The 24,274-nt window shown below is 36.2% G+C and overlaps 1 protein-coding gene across 1 annotated transcript; it reads right to left on the bottom strand.

The window, feature by feature from the left end:
* Window positions 1–376: 376 nt before the first annotated feature.
* Window positions 377–5,915, bottom strand: LOC125874738 (phragmoplastin interacting protein 1). The gene is made up of 4 exons (XM_049555751.1): window positions 5,478–5,915; window positions 4,721–4,892; window positions 1,252–1,298; window positions 377–1,169 (listed from the first exon to the last, which is right to left on the bottom strand). Exons 1-4 carry the CDS (start codon window positions 5,804–5,806, stop codon window positions 650–652), a joined length of 1,068 nt encoding a protein of 355 aa, XP_049411708.1. The 5' UTR covers window positions 5,807–5,915; the 3' UTR covers window positions 377–649.
* Window positions 5,916–24,274: the final 18,359 nt, after the last annotated feature.

The following is a 24,274-nucleotide window of genomic DNA, read 5'->3' as shown; positions in this document are numbered from 1 at the left end:
AACATACACTTTTACAATTTTCAAGAAGTGTAAATAAGGGTATAATAGGAAAAAATTTGTTGTCCTTTCTTGTTTTGTCAAAATGGACAACTAAATAGGGACAACTAAAAAAGAAAATATGGACAACTAAATAGGGACGGAGGGAGTATGTTCTAGCCTAACTTAGAAGTTGTTACTTTTTCTTTGTATGTTTTGAATTTATTTTTTTAGTACAAAGAAAGTTGAGTAATATATGTGCCATTTAAAATTATCATTGACAATACAAACATTGTATCAAATATAGTAAGGTGCACGTTCCTACAAACTAGTTACCTAATATAGATTGGGAAAAAGAAAGTAGTTACAGTCAATTGTATCAACGGTTGCAACAATTGGTAAAGATGTTGTATAAAAGTTTATGAATTTATAAAAGTTACTACAGTTGATGTAGTTACTTGCAACAATTTATGCAGTGGTTGTAACAACTGCTACATATGTTTACAAATCTACCAATCACATGTTCAAAATTGAAAGAATACTGGAAGCACTAGGAAAAGAGCAAATTATGGACTTCCAGAAATGTGGTCCAAGATGATAAAAACTCCACCATAATTTCTGTTAAGCACAGCTCAGATCAGATTTTGTGAACATGCAAAGTCTCCTACTATAATCAACTAGCAACTTGTTCTTTCTGATCAGTTTCTTGCTTCTTTGGACAAGACGATGAAAGGTGACCACGCTCTCCACATTCGTAACATGTTCGCCTCCTAATCTTTGCACTAACTGTGCTTGTTGCAACACTATCCACATTTTGATCTTTCAGCATAGGTCTTGAATCTGTTGCACCTCCTTTCTTAACAGCTCCTTCCTTCGCAACAGCACAGCTTATTCTAACAGGTCTACCACATACAATCTTTTGATCCAACTTCAATGCCATGTTTACGGAGACACTATCAGAAAAATCCACATGGGCATAACCTCGAAATTCTCCTGTTTCTTTATCTTCACCGAATCGAATAGAACTAATGCTGCAATCTGAAAAAACATTCTTCAAGTCATCCTCTGTTACATTCCATGATAAGTTACCCGCATATACCCTATTATACCCTTCCACCATGTTTGGTGAGAAGTTGGACACTTTGTTAGCTTTAGCGGACTTGTATGACTGGATTTTCAGGAATAGTCCACCCCTGGAAGCAGATATACGTGTTAGTGAGAAGCGAGACGCAGAAGATATAACTTTCTCAACAATGAATACATGATTGCACTTACATATCAGAACCATCCAGTGCCATGGCTCTCTTAGCGGCTGCTTCAGTCTGGAAAACAAATTTAGAGAGAAACCCACTCAACTAGCAATATTTGCAAGAAACCAACACGGGGAAAAGGAAAACAAACCAAGGGTCTGTATGAGGTGGCTTAGGTCACAAAAACAGGTCAAATGCAAATCTAGGGTAGTTCAGATTAGCATGGTACTTTGCAACTGTGTTGAAAGTGGGTAACTTGAACTCTTGCCACTCCTCTCAAATAAATAATAAAATGATTAACAAACAAAGGTGTGGTAGACTCTACGCAAAAAAGAATAACTGATTCGTGATGCATTAACATTTCAAAAACATAAATTTGCACAAAGCTACATGAAAGACAACTTCTTTTATCGTAGGCACTTCCAAGACTAATCTTATAAGATTTTTATTTTTGATTGGTGAGAAGAAACAATTTCAAACACAAATAAAATCGATTTTGCAGAATGTCTATAGAGTTTGGAGGAGATAAATTCCAAAAGTAGCATTCTTATTATATTACTACTCTTTCCATTTCAATTTATTTGTATGGTTTTAACTTAGCACAGAGTTTAAGTAAAGAAGACTTTTGAATCTTGTGATCTTAAACTAAAGAAGAATGTACAAAATTTCCTTTCATCTTGTGGTCTTAAAAATAACACGTGAAAAGTTGAAATTAAAGAGTTGCCGAAAAAAAAAAGAGATTCTTTTTTTAATGGACTTTTTTTTTTGAGATTTTTTTTTAATGGACTTATAAGGGAAGTACAACAAATAAGTCGAAACGGATGGAGTAACTAATAATGAGTACAACAACATACCAAATATAGTCTCACAAAGAAGAGATGGGGGAAGGTAGAGTCCATGTAGACCTTATCCTTACCTCAGAGGTAGGGAAGTTATTTCTGAAAGACCCTCGGTTCAAGGAAAAACAATAAAAAAAAGACGTAATGGAAGTACAAAAATCAACAAATAATAACAACACAACAGATAGTAGTAGAACCAAAAATACAACAAAACAATATGATAATTGAAGTACAAGGAATCAATAGATAACAAAAATCTAAGGACAAGAAACTATAGGAGAAATAGTATGACTTACTAATATGAAGGGACAACAAGACAACGCATTGCCACCTACTTACCATTTATAAAATTCTTTAGTGGGTAACATATATAAAATTCTTTGAAGTGCTTACGGAGAGACTCAAAGGGATGATGGACAATTTGATATAGGAAAATCAAAATGCTTACATAGGAGGTCGGCAGATTGTAGATGTGGCAGTGTTAGAAGAGGGATGTTTGTATACAAGCTAAAAATCAAGAAGGGAGTCTTCTTTAAGCTTGATGTCGAGAAGGATTACGACCATGTAAACTGACCCTCCATTTTCTATACTATTCTGAAAATGGGTTTTGCTGACAGGTGAATTGATTGGATGATGTTTTATGTTACCACAATTATTAATGGCTCTCCAGTAGGTTTTTCTCTGCACAAGGTGGATGAGACGAGGCATTTTTATCTCCTTATCATGGAGACATTGAGTAGGATCATTGCGAAAGCGGTGAAATTAAATGGTTGAATGGTTTCAGGATTGCTATCTGTGTGGAAGGTTTATAGTAATCTTCCATATTTTATATGCTGATGCAGATAGGGAACAATTTTTGCGGCAATAGGGGCTGCTGATTGTATTCGAGGCTGTTTCAGTGCTTCATATAAATCTGAAAAGGAGCAGCATGTTTTTTTATTAGAGCAGAACAGTCTGTTCATGATTAGCAGATGCGTTGAGTGGCCCAGTCATAATTTCCCACATCTTGGATTAGCTCTCGAAGAAAATAGCATTTGAAAGAGAGTAACCAAAATATGTGAAAAGAAATTAAGTACATGGAAAAAACAGAATCTTTTGTTAGGTCGACCTTGGTGAATGGCATCCTAACGGCATTCCAACTTATGTGATGTCATCAACTCTCATTCCAATTAAGGTAGAAGGCGTCCTAAATGACATACCACTTATTTGATTTCATCAATGCTCATTCTAGCTAAAGTGGAAGCCCAACAAGATAGAATAACATGCAAGTTTTTCGGGGAAAGAGATTGACATCAAGAAGATGCATTTGTTAGGTGGGGAAAGTTGAAGTTGCACAAGGAGGATGGTGAAGCCTTCTGTTCGAATGATTGTGGAGGTGGAATGACAAAAGAAGAGAACAATGGAAAGAGTTCATTAAGCTAAAGTATGGTTTTCAGAATTATGAGGATACGACAAGTATAACTGCACTCTCATGATATTGCCTTCTGGAAGCACATCAACAATTTATGGTCTAATTTGCAAGATCACAAAAGAATGAAAATTGGCAATGGAAGATATTTTGAGTTCTGGGAGAACAATTGGGTTGGGGAAATCTTTAGCTGGCATGTTTCTGATTCATACAGCACTGTACTTGACAAAAATAGTATAATCACCAACTGCCAGAATGGCAGCTCATGAATATTTCAATTTAAAAGGAATTGTTTGGGGATAGATAGGCTGGAGGTGTAAGTGAAGACTCCTGAAGGCCTTGCTTTGGACAGGCAAGGCACCAGTGAAGAAAAATTTCTCGTTTAGTCAAACTACCAAATATTGGTAAGGATGGCTAGAATTTATGGAAGTGGTACAGAATGGCAATGGAAAATGCTTTGGAAGACAAAGACTCCAGTTATAGCTGTTGACTTCAGCACATGAGGCCAGCTTGACACAGGATAAGCTGAAGACATGAGGATTAATTTATGTTGCTGGTACTATTTGTGAAAGGGAAGGGGAATCAGTGAACCATTCATCAATACATTGCATGTATGTGTGGCAGATCTGGTGCGTCTTTCTTAGCTTATACGGATTTTGATAGGTTATGCAAGCAAACATCTGATCAAGTTCTCTGTAGCTGGATAAACCAGAGGATGAAGAAGCAGCAAAAGAAGATATGGATAACCATTGGATTGTGCATACTATGGAGCATTTCGCTTGAAAGGAACCGAAGATGCTTTGACAGAAAGGGGGAAATTGTTTATTTAGTTAAGAACAGATGTATTTAATATCTGAAACATCGGTCCACCGCTGTTTTTCAAAATGATTTGGATGTAATTTTAAACTCTTTAGAAACCTTGTAGGATTAAAAGGATTCTGCATCCCTGCTTTGTACTGGCTGTACCCATTCAAGCAACAGATAAGAACTCACTGACTGTCATATTGCTAAGAGATGAATTTTCCCATGGTATACTTTCCATCTCATTATTTATCAACTGGACTGTCAAGCAAATAATAATTCTTAAGCCTGAAAAGTCTGCATAAATTCACATACTTCAAAACTTTGTGACACAATTGCAGGTAACAAACACATCCAAGACATTTTTAAGCAAACATTATCTGAAAATAGTGCAAAGGACACCAACAAACACTATTAGAAAGCACCACTTCACTCAAAGAATCTACCTTAAAAGTGATAATGGCAATTCCTCTAAACTTTCCGCTGTCAGGGAAATTCATACAATCAACCTCCGTAATGGTGCCACAACCTTCAAAGTAACTCCTAATATCATCCTCAGTGGAATAATAAGGAATACCTCCGACATAAACTTTATTAGAAATATCAACGCTTTCTTCCCTGGAACAGACAGGTAGATAGCCACAACAACATAGAGGTGTTAGAAACAAAAAAGAAAATGAAAGAAGAGATCCTAAATCATGCAATGGATAAGAGTTGGACAAAAGTCTTATGAAACATAGATCAAACAAAGAGTCATGAAAGAAGTCAATCCCCACAGCCCAAAACACATGAGTTTGATACAATGTCGGAGTGCTCATCCATATCACATAACCATCAAATTCAAACTCATTCATTTTTTATTTTATTTTTTTGGTTGTGCACTGTCTGCAACAGCTTCAAACATTCCATGCCCTTGAATTGGCCAGCAAACCTGAAGTTAGACTTGATATTGAAATTAATTATGCATTAGCCTTGTTGTGGGCTTCATGAATTCAGCAAACTTAACAAGAAAGGATCCTTATTTTACCATAACAACGATTATTTTGATTCTCATGTAGAACTTAACAAAGCTAAAAAAGGTCCGAGTGTATCTTACACTTGAAAAACAAGTAGGGCCTTCGTTTCAATTTGTTTGTTTTTGTGGTATCCGGACAATCAAATTGAATAATAACAATTAGGTAAATGAGAAAAGAATTTTCATACCTTTCCTCAGTTTTACTAGTGTGGGCTGCTGATGCTACTTGTCCATTTCCTCCATCCCCAACATTCATACCCTCCACAACTTGTCCATCTTCTACTTTTTTCTTCCCTTTATTCTTCTTTTTCTTCTTTTTCTTCTTCTTCTTCATAGGTTTCCCCAGCTCCCCTTTATCCTTGTCTAACCCATCAGTTTCATCTCTCTTCCTCTTCTTCTGTTTTTGTTTAGTTTTCTCATTCATACTCCCTTCTTCCTGTTTAACTTCAGAAGAAGCTAACAGTTCAGCTTTAGCTGCTCTTAGTTTTTGTTTCAACTTCTTGTTTGATTGAACCATGGCAACAAGCCGCGGAAGGCAATATGAGTTTGCTGCTTAAAGATGGCGGAACAAAACCCTGCAAAAACCTCCTGCCTTGCCTCAACCCTTTTAACAAGCCCTCGTCGTATAGGGAGTTCTATTTCCTTACCAGAACAAAGATTTTTTTTATTATTATTAGATAATTTCTATTGCTCGCTTTACTTATTATTCCATATGTTCCTAATTACTTGTTTATTTTTTCATTTTTTGTTTGTTTCTTTTATTTGTTCATTTTGATAAATCAACAAATGACAAGAATTTTTTAGCTATTATATCCTTAATTAATTACTTTGAAAAAGGTAGAACTTTTTGAAAATCTTAAATTTTTAATTCATCCACTTCATATTTAATAGGGTAAAATAGTAAAATGACTATGCCAATCATTGTGTTCTTAATATGTGTGTCAATTCAAAAGTGGATAAGTAATTAGAAACAAAGGGAGTATTCAAGAAAAAATGATAAATACAATAAAGTCTTACTAAATTAATACTCGGTAATTAATAATTTGTCTAAACTAATAATTTCCTTCGATTTTGACTTAGGTCAATGAAAAAATCACTAAGTTCGACAAGATAATATATTTTCAAAAGATTCCTATATAAATATATGGTCTCATTAATATTATAAATTAATAATTTTTTAAAAGTACAAAAATATTTAAGAGAATTTAGTGAAATATGATTCCATTGTGTTTTCTTTTGTTAAAAATTAGATTTAATTGAAGTTCTTCTCTAACTTTTCTTATTGCTTCCAAAAGTTCCAGTGTTGTCTTTTTTACTACACCATAAAATTGTGATGAGTTCTAGATTTGATAAGTATTTTCTTATGAATAATTGGTTCTAAAGGTATTGTATCACCTTCAACTTCATCATCAATATTATTTTTTCCTATGGTATTCACAATTTCTTCTAAGATCTGAACCTCTGAACATGTATTATTTTCATCCATGTAATCTAACATGTTTTTATGCCCATTTTATTACAGTAACCGAAATCATTAATCATGACCTCAAGTTCATGAATGATGTTTTCACAAGTGGGTTTATTAAAATTCTCTGAGATTTCATCCCGAATGAATTTTTCAGTGTTGAAAACAATTTGCTATTGTCTCTTGTTGAACATTTGTTGTCCAAGCCGGGATTACAAAATTGATGGCATCCAAAACATTAATCTTTCATGGATTAGTTTGTCGTCCAAATCGGGATTGCAAACATCCAAAACATTATTCATGGTACTTTATGTATAACAAATATATTTTTTATGTGAATTTCATAAATTTAATACATAAATTACTAAGATACAATGATTTTGATATACTCGAAATTAACCTTCATTTAATCTTAAAATACTATTTAAATTAATAAATATTAATTTATCGATTAAATAATAACTCTACAAAACAATAATAACATTTCATGATCTCGCCTATATTAATTTAGTGAGGTTTCATTGTGTACCCCTGAACTATCATATATAGTACGTTAATACCCTTTGTTATACTTTTGGATTGTGTATACCTTTATCGAGTAACCGTCAATATTTTGAAATGTATGTATCCTTATGACAAATGGAGGGATACGATATCAGTTATTTAGTGTAAGTTTGACACCGGGATCAAGACAGAATCGGTACCAGACATATCGGTAACTATAGGAATGACCGTCTTGGATTGGTACGTACCGAGATCAGACCAGACCGATATTGGACCCCCTTTTAATTTTAACGAAATTAAAAATTGATTTTTTATAATTGAAAAAAATTCAAAATATATAAATTATTTAATATTTCTTTTTAAAAGTACAACTTAGTAAGTTACACTCTTTTTAAAAAGTTTAAATTTTAACTCTTAAAACTTAAATTTCAAATTCTTAAGTCTTAAAAGTTTAAATTTAAAAATTTTAAACTGTATTTAACTTACTTAAGTTTGAAACTTTTTAAACTATATCAAATTTTCAATGTTCAAACTTTTTTAAATTCAAATTGTAATTGAAGTTTGAAACATTTGAAAATTGAAATATATAAAAAAGACGTGTATTAAATTGAACACAATAATAAAAAAAAAAATTAAGGCGAATAACCTATAAATGTACTCAAAAAAAATATATAAATAGAACAATTTTTATTACAAATATTAGAAGAAGACCTAATCTACGCAACCACATTCTAGGAAGAGTTCTTTTTGAATTAGGTCTTGAATTATCATACTAATATTTGTAACCTTGAAAATAGTTTTGTCATAGGTCATCTATCATTTCTTTCGTAACATGTTCTAGAAGTGATTGTAGTGCTTGTTCCTCCAATGCATTCATGGCGTCTTCACTACAATCTACCAAAATTTCATTAATAGTATATTCAAATTGAACATGTAAATTGGAACGCCCATAATTCTTTCGCTCAACATTGATCCAATCTCTAAGCAATATCGATATCCCCAAGCTGTCTGATTTCATGAATACCTATACTCTCCAATTTGAAACCTTGCTGCACTAAAAACACTCTCCGAAATTACTAAAGATGCTTGAACAGCTGGCACATCTCAAACCACCGATTGAAATTTTGAAAATGTCTTGTCAATTGAGGGGTGCCTTGTTCATCCTTAATATTTTACGTTTCCTGATTAAAATATTCATCAAAACCATTCTTTCCATTAGAAGTAAGACCAAGATAATTTTCAAGCATATCATCAATATTATCTACATATTTCCACCTAAAATTTTCTTCTTTACGTACTATTTCAATTATTCTACCAAAATTATACAAGTCATACAATTTTCTAGCTTCAATTTTTATTTTATCTTTAACTGTTGTCAAATTAGGTAATCACTTGGCTTGAATATCTAAATTTCAATATATTTTTTAAACCATTTGTGATGCACCTATTTCTTTGTAAGTTGATTTAATAAATAAGCAGTTAAATATATTTGAGGAATTGAAAAAAAATATTTTAAAAAATTTTCAATCATTGACTTAACAGACTCTTTAAACCTTGGAATATATTTGAACTTGAAAATTTATCATAAATAGCACAAATATTTGGTAAAACTGAACAAATAGTTGGATAATAAAATCCAAATATTTGTTTTGTAGCTAAATGAAAAAACTTTTAAAAACTCTATAAGATCCTTTATGTCATCCCAATTAGTATCGGTAAGTCTATACTTCATATTAGAATTATGAGTATTCCAAATCATTTGTAAAGGCTTTCTATATCAATAAGCAACTTTAAACATTTCATATAAAGAATTTAATCTACTGTATACTATTTTTGAATTTTTTCTAAGGGGAAGATTCAATTCACAACAATGATTTTCAAAATCTTTATGTTAGGCCTTTACTTGACATTTAAAAGTAAAATGACATTCAATTTCACATTTTATACAACCATTATTAAACATTATTGTACCATTTTTAACAATTATATTATATACGTGTGCATCACACCTAATAGAAAACCACTATCATAAATAGGAAAAAGTACCAATTTTAGTATTTCAACAACAACTGTATTATTAGAAACATTATCTAGGATGACACTAATTACTTTATTACAAATTTCATAAAATTCTAAAACTTCTACAATAATTTGAGCTATGTAACTATCAATTTTATGCATTTCACAATTTTTATAACCTAAAATTCATTTTTGCATGTTCCAATTTTCATCAATGCAATGGTTAGTAATAGTGAAATAATCATAATCATTAACACTACGACCCATATCAAAAGTGATAATATTTTTACAAGTATTATAGTAAAATAAACAACGAAGATAATGAAAATGTTGACCTTGATAATAAAATAGCCTTTTTAATTATGTTTCTCGAAAACTCTTTAAAAGATTGATTATAGACTATTTGAATATAATGAATAAAATCGGAATTTTCAGCAAAACTAAAAGGCAAGCCAGTACCAACAATCATTTTAGCTAATTCTTCAAGATCTCTTTCTCTACTATATGTGCGATGTCATGCCCCGAGCCTATACCATGGATGTGGCCGGCACTCAAGAAACATTGCTGATCCCTAAACGAAACCTAGGTTTGGCTAATTATAGACATGAGACTCAATATGATACGCTAAAACCCTAAATAGATGAATATATAAATTATTTAAATAAAAGGTTTTAAACACTTGAAATACTTGGCATGAATAAGTTCCAATAAAAGCATCTGGAGAAAAACATGAAAAAACATCTAGCACAACCTATCTATGAAGCCTCTATTGTTCAAGATAGAAGCCGAGACAAGACCCACGACACCTCAAGTACTACTAAACAGAATATAAAAATGGAATTTTGGAATCAAGGAGGTCTCTCCGAAAGCTATCAGAAAATGTGAAGTGATCTCAATGGAGCGTCTGTTGATGATTCTAATTAAGCACTTGTATCTTCATCATAAAAATATGTAGGTCGAATAACATCAGTACGTTGAATGTACAAATATGAAACATGATTGAATAAATAAATAACTAAACTGGAATATTTAAAGCAACTGAACTGAATTAATACGTGAATATGAAGTGAAAACTATTTAATCTTTACAATAAGAAATGCAATAAAAATAATATGATAATAATCTACTTTACTCTTTGGGGGAGTTTCTCTAACTGACAATTATAACTATGAATCTAGCAATGATACAATATTTTGCCCACTTTGCAAGAGTCATCTTATACATTGTCGGGGTAAATGATGCTACTACAACTATGTATCGATCTAATAGGCCTTATTAGAGGCAGAGAGAAGTCACACGACAAATCAGTGTGATCTTATCCTACACTGGCTATGTAGTTTTATGAGACTTGAGTTAAAAATAGACTCTTACCCTCTTCGGTGCTTAATACTACTACAAAAATACTCAATATTTATTATGCTCAATCACCCTTTACAAAGAAAGTGACTATTATTACTTTACGTTACTTTTCACTTTGCTTTACTGAAGTACTTTTTAGAAACATCAATTATACTCTTTCTCTTTTTCAATAGTCAAATGGTACATATGAAATCATTTGACTTTTCCTTTAAAGACATTGTTCAAAACTTGCTTTTGAAAGGTATACTTATGGACTTATCTTTCATGTTTGAAATCGATATATAAGAAATGAAAACTTTTTATACTTTTCTGAAAATAGTGCTTTTTTAAAAATGTAAAATGATACATTCGGAACCATTAAAGTTCCTTTAAAACTCCTTAAATAACATGTATTTAGGTTGTAATCATGAAAACTATATCTGAAATCATATTGTGATCTAATCATTGATGACTTAGGAAGTCATACTACATAAACATTGATGACATATCTAGATGACATATTGCTTAAACATTGATGACATACTGGACTATTGATGAGTCTGAGATTTGGACTCATTTAAGGCTTTATTTTTATAGATTTAGTGTCCTCAAATGCTTATTTTGTGCCAATAACTGATGTAAAATCCTTGATTTCCAGGTATTTGGATTGAGGAACAAAGCATGGACACTAATTTGCAAAAAGGAACGAAGCGAGCTGAAAGAACGAAGAAATGAAACGCTGGTGATCGCCAAGTCCCTTTGGCGAGTTGCCGAATGGCCACCATCTCGCCTAAAGTTCCAGTGTGCCAAGCCCTGAAGGAGAAAATCAAGTTGGCAAGAGAAAGGAGCAGTCGGTGTGTCGCCGAGTGGTTCCGCGATGCAGTGTTGGATCGCCCAAAGTTACAGAATTCGAGGATGTTGAAGGCCAAAGCAAAAAGGTAATGGAACTGACCAAAGGGCGGATCACTGAGTTGATTGGCGAGCCCGACTTACTGCACCAAATGGTTCTTCGCAACATATTTTTGGTGACTATAAATACATTTTCAAATATTACGTTTGAGAGTAGATTTTTGGGATTTTTCAAATCATAGAATTTTCGGTTTGAACTCGGAGTATTGAGACAAGTTTTTCTTAGCTTTGAAGAATTGAAATTTTTTACTTTTGAGAAAATGGAAGTGGTCTTTGAGATTCTTCAATTTAGACCATTGTAAGGACGAAATTAATCTTACCAAGTTGATGAAAATACAATTTGTTAACGATTTTAATATTTTTATGATGTCTAGCTAAAACCCCAATTCTTAGGGTGTGATTATGTGATTATGGGCTGATTTAGATTATGGGTATTGCTAATTGTTAGTTTAAATATTGTTTAGAAGTGATTTCAATCATTAATTGTGGTTTAATTTAAAGAATTGTAGTTGCAAATGCAGTTCTACCTTCGTATTTTTGGCTTGCTCGATAGAGAGGTTTTAAAACCAAGATTATTGATTGATGGTCTGTGGGTATTGGGTTGTCATGGGTTCAGCTCGAGAGAGTGTATCCTATAACCTTTTCCACACATTCAGCTCGAGAGAGTGAATGAACTAAGGCATAGGTTGTTCTTATGTTGTATGCTTGTCGATGTTCGAGAGAAATTGACTTGATTCGGGGTAAATTGTTCTAGAGAAAATTTACCTCCTATATAGTCTAGCTTATTCACTAATTTACAGCTATTTCCTAACAGTTGCAATCACCCATTTGTCTACATTAGTCTATAATCGAATCACATCCCAAGAACCCGTCTCATTATTGTTATTTTGTGTTGTTTCCTGCTGTTGTAGTTGATAATTTCAAACCAAAATCCCCTTATTTGACATTCGTGTGACCCCCTGATTTGAATTACGTTTTTAATAATTAATTTTTATTGTTATGACTGATTTGAGCTTATTCATACTTTCCTATTGAATCTTAAACACGTACCACTTCCTGTGGAATTCGACCCCAACTCATTTAGTTGGGTTATATACTGACTAACGATCGTTGACGCTTAGAATTAGATGAAGTGTCTTTGAAACGTTATTAATTAAAATGGCGCCGCTGCCGGGGAGTGGTGTTGGTTAAGATTCTTTTGTTAAGTTGAATTTTGTTCTTTTTAGTCATAGTTAAATCTACTTACTTTCAGTTTTGGTTTGTGTGTTGTTGTTTGGAACAGAGAAAATGAGTGTGAATGGAAGCAATGGTAGCCAAGTGGGCCACCAAGATGACGTCGGTAACGTTAACGATGTCAACAAGCCTAATGTTAATAACCCTCATCTAATGAGTGGAATTGGTACCATCCACTTGCCTCCGGCTGAAGGGAACACTGTGTTCCATATTACAAGTACTATGTTACAGCTCTTGCAATTGAAAGGATTGTTTGGTGGTCTAGCTCATGAGGATCCCCATGAGCATATTATAAACTTTGTTGATGTTTGTGGGAGGTTCTCCTTTAAGAACATATCCCAAGAGTCGGTTCGGTTGAGGTTGTTCCCGTTTTCTTTAATGGGAGAAACATGTAAGTGGTTGGCTAAATTGCCACGAGAATCAATCACTTCATGGGAAGAGCTTGTCATCGCATTTCAAGTGTGATTTTTCCCTCCTTCGAAGATGATGACTTTTCAGGACAACATCCAAAGCTTCAAGTGTTTGGAGGGTGAGCCAATTCATGAGACTTGGCTGCGATTCAAGAAGTTGGTGCTGCAATGCCCAACTCATGGTTTGCCCGACAACATTTTGTTGTACTATTTTTACCGAAGCCTTGATTTGGTGAACAAGGGTGTAGCTGACCACCTTTCTCCGGGAGGTTTGATGCAGCAACCTTACATTATATCAACCCAACTTTTGGATGGTATGACCACAATTAATCGGGCTTGGTACACCCGTGAAGATCAGGTCTCCCCTCTCACGTTTAAATTGACCAAGGAACAACTTGAGAAAGACCAAGAGAGGGATCAGAACATGGCAAAAATCATGACACAACTTGACATTTTTTCCAAAAATTTTATGGGAGCTGGTGCTCGAAGTGTCAATGCTATGGGTAACAGGTGTATTAATCTCGATGAGGCTAAGTTTGAAGCGTTGTACAACGAAGAGGTGAATTTCCTAGCCAACCAAGGAGGTGGTTATAGTGCAAACTATCCGAGGCAGGGTGGTAACCAATGTTGGAACAGGGATGAAGGTTGGAGAGATCGTGATAGAGAGTGGAGGGATCATAACTCCACTTGGAAGGAAAGGGATGTGGAGAAGGACAAGTACATTCCTCCACACGAGCATCAAAAGCAAAAGGATTCTGAAGGTGGTCATTCTGAGATATGCTGTCTCGAATTCTTAACAAGGTTGAGGGGTCTGACAAAAATTTGAAAGAGATGAAGGAAGATGTGTGGACCCTTAGCTAGACGGTTACCTCTCATTCCATCTCTATCAAACAGTTGGAGACCTAGATGGGTCATATCTCGTCTCATTTAAACCCGAGACAACAAGGGGGGTTACCTAGTGATACTATGGCCAACCCTAAGAATGAAGTTTCAGTGAGGACTTGTGTCGTGCCATGACATTAACTAAGGCACTGGTTGGGAGACAACCCAAGTTTTATTTTCTTTCTTTTTGTTTGTGAAATAATTGTGTGTTGATTATGCAGATTAAAGTGTAGAATGTGTTTGAAAGGTGCAGATTGGCGAGCTAAATGTCCAGTTGATGACTTGCCGAAAAGGTTGGCCAGCCCAACCTAGACCGCCATTGGACTCCAGCAATTTTGAAATTGGAGTCTGTAAAACTCGGTGAGCCCAGGAGCAAATCGGTGTGTCGCCGTTTGGACCCCCACATTAACTGGAGGTTTTGTAAAACTCGGCGAGTAAGTGCCCAATCGGCGTGTCACCGAGTGGGTCGGTGAGCAAAATTAGTCTCACCGAATGGGTGAGAACTGGACAGTTTTAAAGTTCAAAAGTTCAAAATCTTTCAGATTCCCTCACTTTTCAACTTTCCAAACTCACACCCGCACTATATTTTCCTATATTTTCGTATTTTTACTAATTCCTAGTCGTCATTTATGTGTTCGGAGTTGGATATCTCTGCCGCCTAGCTTTTCAACTTATTTAATCGATATTAAGGGTTGGTTTTTCGAACCCCAAATTCGTTTTAGCGATTTTACTCATTTGCAATTGATCTTATCATAGTGAAGTGTGCTGGGCCTTTTTGGTTTCATTGTTTTTGTTCTTGTGTGCATGTGTGCCTGTTTTAATTTGAAAATCTTGCCTGAAATGATTAATTGTTGATTTCCTGAAATTTTTGTGCTTTAAAATTGATCAAAATTGTGGGGTTGCGCTAATTTATTGTTGAGTCTAGTCGGGTGAAGTATAAGTAACCCGCATTTGTGCCAAATGACGTATTTTGCCTAATGATGGAGTGGTTGACATCATTCTTAATGGCTAAAGTTGTCAAATGGCCAAATTTGGCCAAACCGGGAGAATTCTAAGTATCCCGGGGACATGGGCGCAATGGGTCTAAGTCTAATTGAATGAGTGCATGTTTTTATTTTGTTTTCGGGGGTTGCGGGGTTGATTTTGGAAGTCGGGGTTGAAAGTAAGCACGTTGGGCCGGTTTGGCGAGTTGGATCGAGCTCGCTGAACCACTAGGTGGTTCGCCGAATTCCCTCTGATCGCCTTTAATTTAATGCTTAAATTGAGTTTGGGTTCTGTAACTTTCGGCGAGAAGCCTGAGTTCGCTGAGTGCACTCGCCGACTCGCAGAAAGTCCTTTTTGATCGCCCTTTCTGCGCCCCTAACCCCTAAAATGCACTGTAACTTTCGACGGGCTAGCCCTTGCTCACCGAATGCTATCGGTGATTCACCGAAAGGTTCCTCCCATCACTGACATGGCAAATATTTTGAGAAATTTTGAGCCAATCCTTTCGGCGCACCCGATCTGGCTCGCCAAAGTGAATTGGCGACTCGCCGACCGATTTGGTGAGTCTGTCTGCTATTATTTTCTGCAACTTTGTTTGAACTATTTCTAACTCTTTTTGATGTTTTTGCAGATATGGCTAGAACCAACCTCGGTATACCGCCCTGTAAATGAGCATGGATCATAGTTATAAATGAAGGAGGAGCCAACCCTCTTAAAAAGGGAAGAACAGAGCCTCTAAAAGGAGGCAAGGGCAAAGGGAAAATGTCGTATCTGAGACCCCGGAGCACAGCTCCGACAGGGATAGAAAGTCTGTTGACTCCCAAGTTACACTCTCCGAGCCGGATGATGATTAGCCCCTATAGTCTAGGTGAGCGGAGATCCATGCTAGGTCTTGCCCAGACTCATCTAGAGCTCCAACAACCACTTCTCCTTCATCAGGCTCAATACCAGCTTCGGCACCACCTTTGGCCCAGTGCCACCTGTACATGCTCTTTTTCCTTGGCTACTCAACAAATTAAAAGCCGACGGGTTGATGACCATTCTAGAAGAGAAACTTCTATCCATAGAGGGTCTAGAGGGCAGATACTCTAGTGTGAGGGAGATACTCCAGTGGCACAAATTCTATATCTTCACCAGGCCTCGAGGCCCATATATCCCCACCTTGGTCTATGAGTTCTACTCTGCTTACACTGATCTAGTTCCTCAGGGGAAGAAGAAGGCCAGTGCCTTTAGACCGGTGAAGTCGGTAATAGTTTGAGGAAGAGAAGTGGGGTGCAACAGTGACCACATAAATGTTGTGCTTGAAAGGGCCACAAGATTTGAGCACGAGTATGAGGGCCTGACTACTGCTCAGTCCCTGGACGACCTTAAGGTCTGGATTGCCTCCCTTATTTCTGATACCACTCCGAGGTTGATCGAGGCAGGAGCCTAGATAGAAAATAAGGATTTGAGTGTAGCTGCACGGTATTGGTTCGTATTCATCAGCAGCTCTATCATGCCTTCACAGAACGAATCAATCCTCCGTCATGCAAGGGCAGCCTGCTTAGGATCAATCTTCGCAAAGAAACGGCTCAACTTGGGACTTATTATTGAGCAGGAGATGGCCATAAGGGCCAAACAGCGCCAGACATCCCTGCCTTTCCCGGTCTTGATTACAGAGTTGTGCTGGTGTGCTGGAGTTCGTCGGGACTTGAAGAGAGATATTGAGGTCACTCCTTCATCCTCCATTGATATCCGGCGTATTGAGGCCAAGTACACTCGGGAGGAGGCAGATAGGAGGAGAGCAACTTTGATAGATACATCTCCGGAGGTGGACATTGACTCTGTACCTGTAAAGGCATCTTTGCCTACTCCATCCTCCGGGCCTTCAGGTACATCTGCTCCCACTTCTTCCTTCCAGGCACCTGGTACTTCTACCTGTTTCGAGTCTGCTACGATTACTTAGGCTGTGATACTGAAGATGGGGCACCTGGCCCATTCAACTGATGTGAGGGCTACCTGATTGGAGGCCGTAGTCCCATATATGATTGAGAGTGCCATCCTTGCTGCACTGGCCCCTCTCCGATCTTCTATTGATGATTTGACGGCGAGAGTTGCAACTTGTTAGCTTCGACAGGGGGTGTCTTCTGAGGTTACGACTTTGAAAGCTGAAGTTACAGATCTGAGAAAGGACGTGGACTACTTAAAGTCCAGTAGATGATGTGGATGCCTCGAACAGTTCTGAGATTCCTCCGATCACCATCGAAGATGTGTCGATATATGATGTGGCAGTTGATGAGTCGGAGGCAGAGACCGACGAGGAGCAGATTGAGGTGAGAGAAAAGAGCATCTATGGAGACCTTCCTGACCTTGAGGAGACGATTGTACAGTCGGTGATTCAGACATCGCTAACAGAGACGTCCATGACAGGCCCTAGTGGATCGAGTGCTGCTGTTGTGACACCGGACACTGATGCCCTGACAGATGTAGCGACTGCTTAGACAGGACTTTTCTTTACCTCCCTCTTTGTCTTCTTTATTTGACTTTTGGATGTTTTATTGCATTTGAGGACAAATTGCTTTTTGTTTGTGGTGGGGTGAGGTATTTCCATACCTACCTCTTGTGACTGTTATTTTTGTATACATTGTGTTTTGTGATGTAAATTGTGTTTTGGCACTATTTTTGTGGATGTTTGAGCTTGTGGCTCCTTGTTTTTAATTGTAAATGAGTTTTGGACCCTTTCAAAAAAATTTTGCCACCTCTTGAAAGAGATCAATTGGAGTGGGTATTTAGTTTGATGTATGTAATTTAAGTTTGATTATTATGATTTGCTTGAAAGAGGGATTATGGGTCATATCTATTTGCCCAAATCTGCTCGAAAGAGAGATTTCATAAGGTAATGGGTTGTTTTGTTATTCACATAAATGAGACTGAAAGGATATTCTATGAATTGATGCAATGAGATCTTTAGAAGATTAGTTTCATTGAAGATGGCCAACCTATCAATGATTGTTTAGCACTATTGAGCAACATAATTACCTCTCTGTGATATCGATTCCAATCCCTGCACCCATAGATTACTTACTAACCGTTTGAATTTCTAAAGCTTAATTTAATTGTGACATTTGATATCGTAAACTATTTTGTAAATTTGGTGGAATCATCCACCCATTTGTCTTATCCTACTACAATGAACAAGTATGCATTCTTAATTTCTTAGTGGAATTCTTATCAATATACCATTCCCATGTGGAATTCAGCCCCTACTCTTATTTGGGTATTTTTATTGACAACAATCGCTTACTCTTCGAATTTATTTTTGAGAGTAGTTTGAGTGTTATAAGAAATGGTGTCGTTGTTGGGGAATGGTGGCTAAAAATTCAATTAGCGAAATTAGTTTGTAAACTTATTGAATTGTAGTAGATTGTTGCTTGACATTTTTGTATTATTGATTTGAGGTATAAATATGAGTGATAATGGTAGTGACAATGATAGTCACTACGAGAAAAAATGACAATATGGGTGACGCAAATGACACGCGCATGAATTTCATTGCAACCAATTGAGCTATCCAGTTACCACTCACAACAGGGAGGGCGATATTCCATGTAACCATAATAATTCTACAACTTCTATAGATGAGAGATATGTTTGGAGGATTGGCTCATTAGGACCCTCACGAACACCTTCAAAATTTTGTGGATATATGTGTGTCGTTCATCATCAAGAACATCTCACAAGAGTTGATTCGGTTGATATTATTTCCTTTTTCTTTGACAAGGGAAACTACAAGATGATTGGCTGAGTTACCGAACAATTCTATCACTTCTTGGGAGGAGTTGACTGATTCTTTCTTAGAGAGATTTTCCTCCCTCGAAAATAGGTAAGCTTATGGACAACATCCAAAACTTCAAAAAATTGGGAGGTGAACGTCTTCACAAAATATGGTTATAGTTGCGGAAATTGTTTCTATAATGTCCAACACATGGTGTTCAAGACAATTCACCACTGCAATACTTTTATTGTAGGCTTGATTCAGTCAATAAGGGCTTGATTGATCAACTTATCCAAGGTGGGCTGATGCGACAACTCTTTGATGTAGAAATACTGTAGCTAGATAATATGACAAAAGTGAATCGAGCATGACATACTAGAGAGGATCAAGTATCTCCTCAACAATGGGGAACAAGCAAGAAGAACATGGAGAAGGACCATGAGCGAGATGAAAACATTACTAAAATGATGACCCAACTCGACTTTGTATCCAAAAATGTCATGGGAGGTGGATAAAAAATAGTAAACACAGTTGGAACAAGCAATGGGCAGTTTCCGAAGGATGCCAAGTTTGAGGTATCTACAATGAAAAAGTGAACTACTTGGGAAATCAATTAGCGGGGCGGGTTCTCATCCTAACTACCTAAAACAGGATTGGCATCAAGGTTGTAACAAAGATCGAGATAATGATTGGAGATATTGGAGAGATCGAGGTGGAAATTAGAGAGATACAAAAGCTGAGAAAGATGGTATGTCCCACCTCATGATCGCTCAAAACCAAAATAACCAGCTGAACCTTAAGGAAATCAAACCAAAGAAATGCTAACGAGGATCTTCAATAAGTTTGAAGGGTTTGACAAGGTGTTAAAGGATTTGAAAAATGACTCCTCCACCTTGACTCAAATGGTTACCTCTCATTCGGTGTCAATCAAGAAACTAGAAATGCTAATGTGTTAGATCTCCACCTTTCTTAATCCAAGGCAAAAGGAAACGTTGCCTAGTGACACCATCTCAAATCCCAAAAATGACTGTTGATAAAGTAAGAATAGTGTCATGTCATGATGTTAAATAAGGCACTTTTTGAGAGGCAACCCAAGCTTATTTCAATGCTTTCAATAACATGTGTTATGAGTGCAGGTTGAAAAAAGTTGAAATGTTTAGAAAGGTAACTTAGGTGATGGCAATACTTTGTCGGCGATCCGCCAAAATCATTGTGCGGATGTCACAACCCAAAGTAGACTCTACGCATAACATGACATATAGAACCCTGAGAAGCCCTACACAAGCCATATAGCATACATCATACAAGATAATAAGTAAAGAGTTAAAAAGTAGCATTTCATATAAAAGAGTTTGACAAAAGCGGATGTCTAAACATAGGTCTCAAAGCTATCTATTACATTATAAGGAAAGTGATTAGGACGTAACACATACACCCCATATAAAGTCTGAAAACAAAAATGACATGAAGCGATAAAAAAATCTTGGCCCTCGGATTATGAGGACTCATCGGTTTTCAAAGCTTAACGAATCAACTAGCCACAAGTATGGGGAATAGGACTGTTAGACTCTTACATTAGTGAAACAATGTAGGCAGAAGTATGCATTAGTACAAGGAATGCACCAAGTATCATAACAATGCATAAGAGTTATAAAATAATGCAAAAAAACACTTTTTATGACATGTAACGACCAAGCTAAATCATAAAATAACATGTTAGAAAATATAAGTCATAACCATGGTAAATGCAAGCTAAACATCTTATAAAAATACTTATGAGATACTTTAGAAAAGTAACCTTAGTTCATTATTGTGGGAAGTTTATCTTTAACCGACATAGACCATATGAGCTATAACATGGAATCCGATGTCTATCACACGCCAAAAAGAGATCTCCCTACTTTTCAAGGTAAGAACCATAAATTTGAGCTAAAGTGAATCCACTAGGTAATGTCTATCTAAGACAAGCCTATGGTGGCACATAGTTATGGGACATGGGTAATCACTGCTTGGCCACTCAGTGCTAAGCATAAATCCCACATAATATTCATTAATCTTAACTTGTTTTATTACCCATGGAAAGGCACAATTGTGTGGCCAATCCAAGCTAGAGTTCATTTAAAATAGATCCTTAATCTTGATTTAACTTAGGTGAGAAAACATTTCAACCTTATGAATCCTTTATATGAGAAAACCCTTTGACAATCATATTTTTTAGTAGTATGTGAGATAGACAACTATCTATGGTTTGGACCTATGGGCAGTAGGTCCTTTTATAGACCGTACTGGTCAACCATAGAAAGTGATCATATACTCTTAATTTGGCCAACATTCGATGAAACCAATGTACGACTCGTAGGTACAGACTGTACATTTAAACCGTAGAACCAAACTTTAAGCTTTAAAATTTCAGTAAGTCTGGGGTCACCAACAAGACCTATCTATGACTCCTACAAAGGTTAACAGACCGTCAAGGTGAACCGTTAAAAGGGTACTGTGACTTGATTTCAAAAATTTATCTTCCCAGTTCCTACGGTGTCTATGTATGACCCATAGATGGGACTCGTAGACTAAAAATAGAAAAGAATCCTCAAAATACTACTATCTATGAAGTCTCTAAATACTATGATGGAAGTCGAGACAAGATCCACGACATCCTAACAAAACAAAACCATAATGTGAAGCCCTCCGGAGAACAATGATGCTTACCAATGCTAGCTGGAATATGATGGGATCAACGAAGCGCCGATTGATGATCCTGATACCTATATCTACATCATTAAACAATGCAGGCAAAATGGCGTTAGTACATTGAATGTACGAGCATGTGAGGAGAATACTGAACATTGGTATACATAACTGAACTAAAAGAAAAGGAAAACATACTCACCTCAACTCAACTCAACATGAAAGAAACAATGGAAGGTGAAAGATGTATAAAGCTTTTAAAATCGTAGATAATAACTCAATGTATAAAAATATAAATAATAAACTCTTCACTCTTATTTGGGAGATTCTCTAACCGATAACCATCACTATGAGCTATGTGATGATATAGCGTCTCGCCCACGCTGCCAGAACTATTCTATACCTTTACGAGGAATAAAACATCATCAAGTAAGTGGATCCACTAAGATATGCTTAAAAGCAACAAGAAATCATCTAAAAAGTATGATCCTTTACCTATGTTGGCATACATGGTTTATGAGGATATTGAGTTGTCTGAACTCATCCCCATCGGGGCTCAATACTACTCCCAATAATATATGTAAATCATGCTCAAATGTATAAAATATAACTCATCCTCAACTTCAGATAATTACTCAAAAGATCCTCTTAAAAGAGGTGATCCTCAAGACTCCTCATAAACTCATTTAGAAATGAATGTTTCTCTCATTTTAAATGTAAGAATGTAACAGACATGGGAATACTCAGTTCCCTTATACTCATTTTGAAATATGAAACTCAACTCTCCTCATTGTCCTACTCATTTACTCAATTCTTAAAACAAGTTATAAATAATTGTAGAAGCCTTCTCAAAATGACTCAAAAGGACTTTCTCAAACTTTCCTCTTAACTTTACCTTAAATTTGGAATGTGAATTCAAGAGTTATGATTAGGATATATAGGATATCTGAATGATTAATGTAGACTTAGATAGGTAGTATTAGCAAGAGAACAAAAAAGGGATTTAAAGGAACGCATACGAGACAAAACATGAAGGTGAAAGGGGCCTGACGCCCCTGGCGCATCATTGGCGCACCACGCCAGTCCTTAATTAACTGGGGCTGGTTTGGGCACTGCAGGCGCAAGACGCCAACCCCCATGATGGGGGTGCGCCGCCCCAGCCCCAACCCAGAACTTTTTGACGAATTTTTCTTCTCAATTTTTTGGTCCTAACTAATCTAGAATCGATTGATTTCTTCCAAACAATAATACCCCATCTTTTTGAAACGTCTAAATTAACTCGTAGCTTCGTGGAAAGGTAAATAGGGTGACTAAAAATTAAGAATGGTGTGGTATGTCATATTTTGAGTGTTCAAGGGTTGTATATGAAGTTTTGAAGTTATGTAAGTGGAAAAATAAAAGTTGGTGAAACTTATAGTAAGTTCCTTCCTAAAGATTTCTCTGAAATTTGGGTTAAATGTCTTGGAGGTTTTCTCCCAATCTATAAAGAGTAATGGGGCCCACAATCTACTAAATTGAATGTCTACGAGTCTTAGTTTCAAACGTGTTAACCTATTTGTTAATACGACTTCAGAATAGAGAGATATTCACATTTTTGGGAGACTACGCAAGTAGGTACGTGAGGTGGGGCCTGACGCCCCTGGCGTATCAGTGGTGCACCACGCCAGTCCTTAATTAACTGGGGCTGGTTTGGGCACTGCAGGCGCAAGAGGCCAACCCCCTTGGTATGATGGGGGTGCGCCGCCCCAGCCCCAACCCAGAACTTTTTGACGAATTTTTCTTCTCAATTTTTTGGTCCTAACTAATCTATAATCGATTGATTTCTTCCAAACAGTAATACCCCAACTTTTTGAAACGTCTAAATTAACTCATACCTTCGTGGAAAGGTAAATAGGGTGACTAAAAATTAAGAATGATATGGTATGTCATATTTTGAGTGTTCAAGGGTTGTATATGAAGTTTTGAAGTTAGGTAAGTGAAAAAATAAAAGTTGGCGAAACTTATATTAAGTTCCTTCCTAGAGATTTCTCTAAAATTTGAGTTAAATGTCTTGGAGGTTTTCTCCCAATCTATAAAGAGTTATGGGGCCCACAACCTACTAAATTGAATGTCTACGAGTCTAGTTTCAAACGCGTTAACCTATTTGTTAATACGACTTCAGAATAGAGAGATATTCACATTTTTGCAAGACTACGCAAGTAGGCACGTAAGATGGGGCCCTAGGTTGGTGAACATTTAATATATCTTATTCTTTGAATTTTACTCCATTTTTTTAGTTAAGAACCAGAAAACTTAGAAAACCCATATCTAGGATTAACCAAATTATATATTTTCTCAACCTAAGTCCTTGACGAATGTTGTTTTACGCGTTGAGCTCGTCATCATGGTATAATCTGTTTTATCGATTTCGTAGCATATCATACTTTGGTGTTGGGACAACAAGGGTTTGTACATATTTTATGGTTTTGAGGTGTATTAAGAACTTAAGATCAAGGTAAGACCGTTCTTTCATTGATTCTATCTTTGATAAGCGTCAAATAGCAATTTGCAACAGAAATACATATCTTTTATCAGATTATCGTGGTATCTTCTATTCTTGTGTGTTGACTATGGTCCTACCTTGTAGTTGTATCGAGGGGGTTTGTGACTAAAAGTCGTTAGGCCACGTGAATTCAAAAAAAAGTATGTTAAGGCTATTCCCTTCTTACGACATGTTTCCTTAAAGGTTAGGAGAACTGTAATTGGGTTGTTATCGTTGTTATTCTTGTAGCCATTGTTGTTGATTGTTGGCTGCTCGAG

This window comes from Solanum stenotomum, chromosome 8, assembly GCF_019186545.1.
Source record: "Solanum stenotomum isolate F172 chromosome 8, ASM1918654v1, whole genome shotgun sequence".
Taxonomy (NCBI): Eukaryota; Viridiplantae; Streptophyta; class Magnoliopsida; order Solanales; family Solanaceae; genus Solanum; species Solanum stenotomum.
This window is presented reverse-complemented; position numbering and strand designations above follow the sequence as displayed.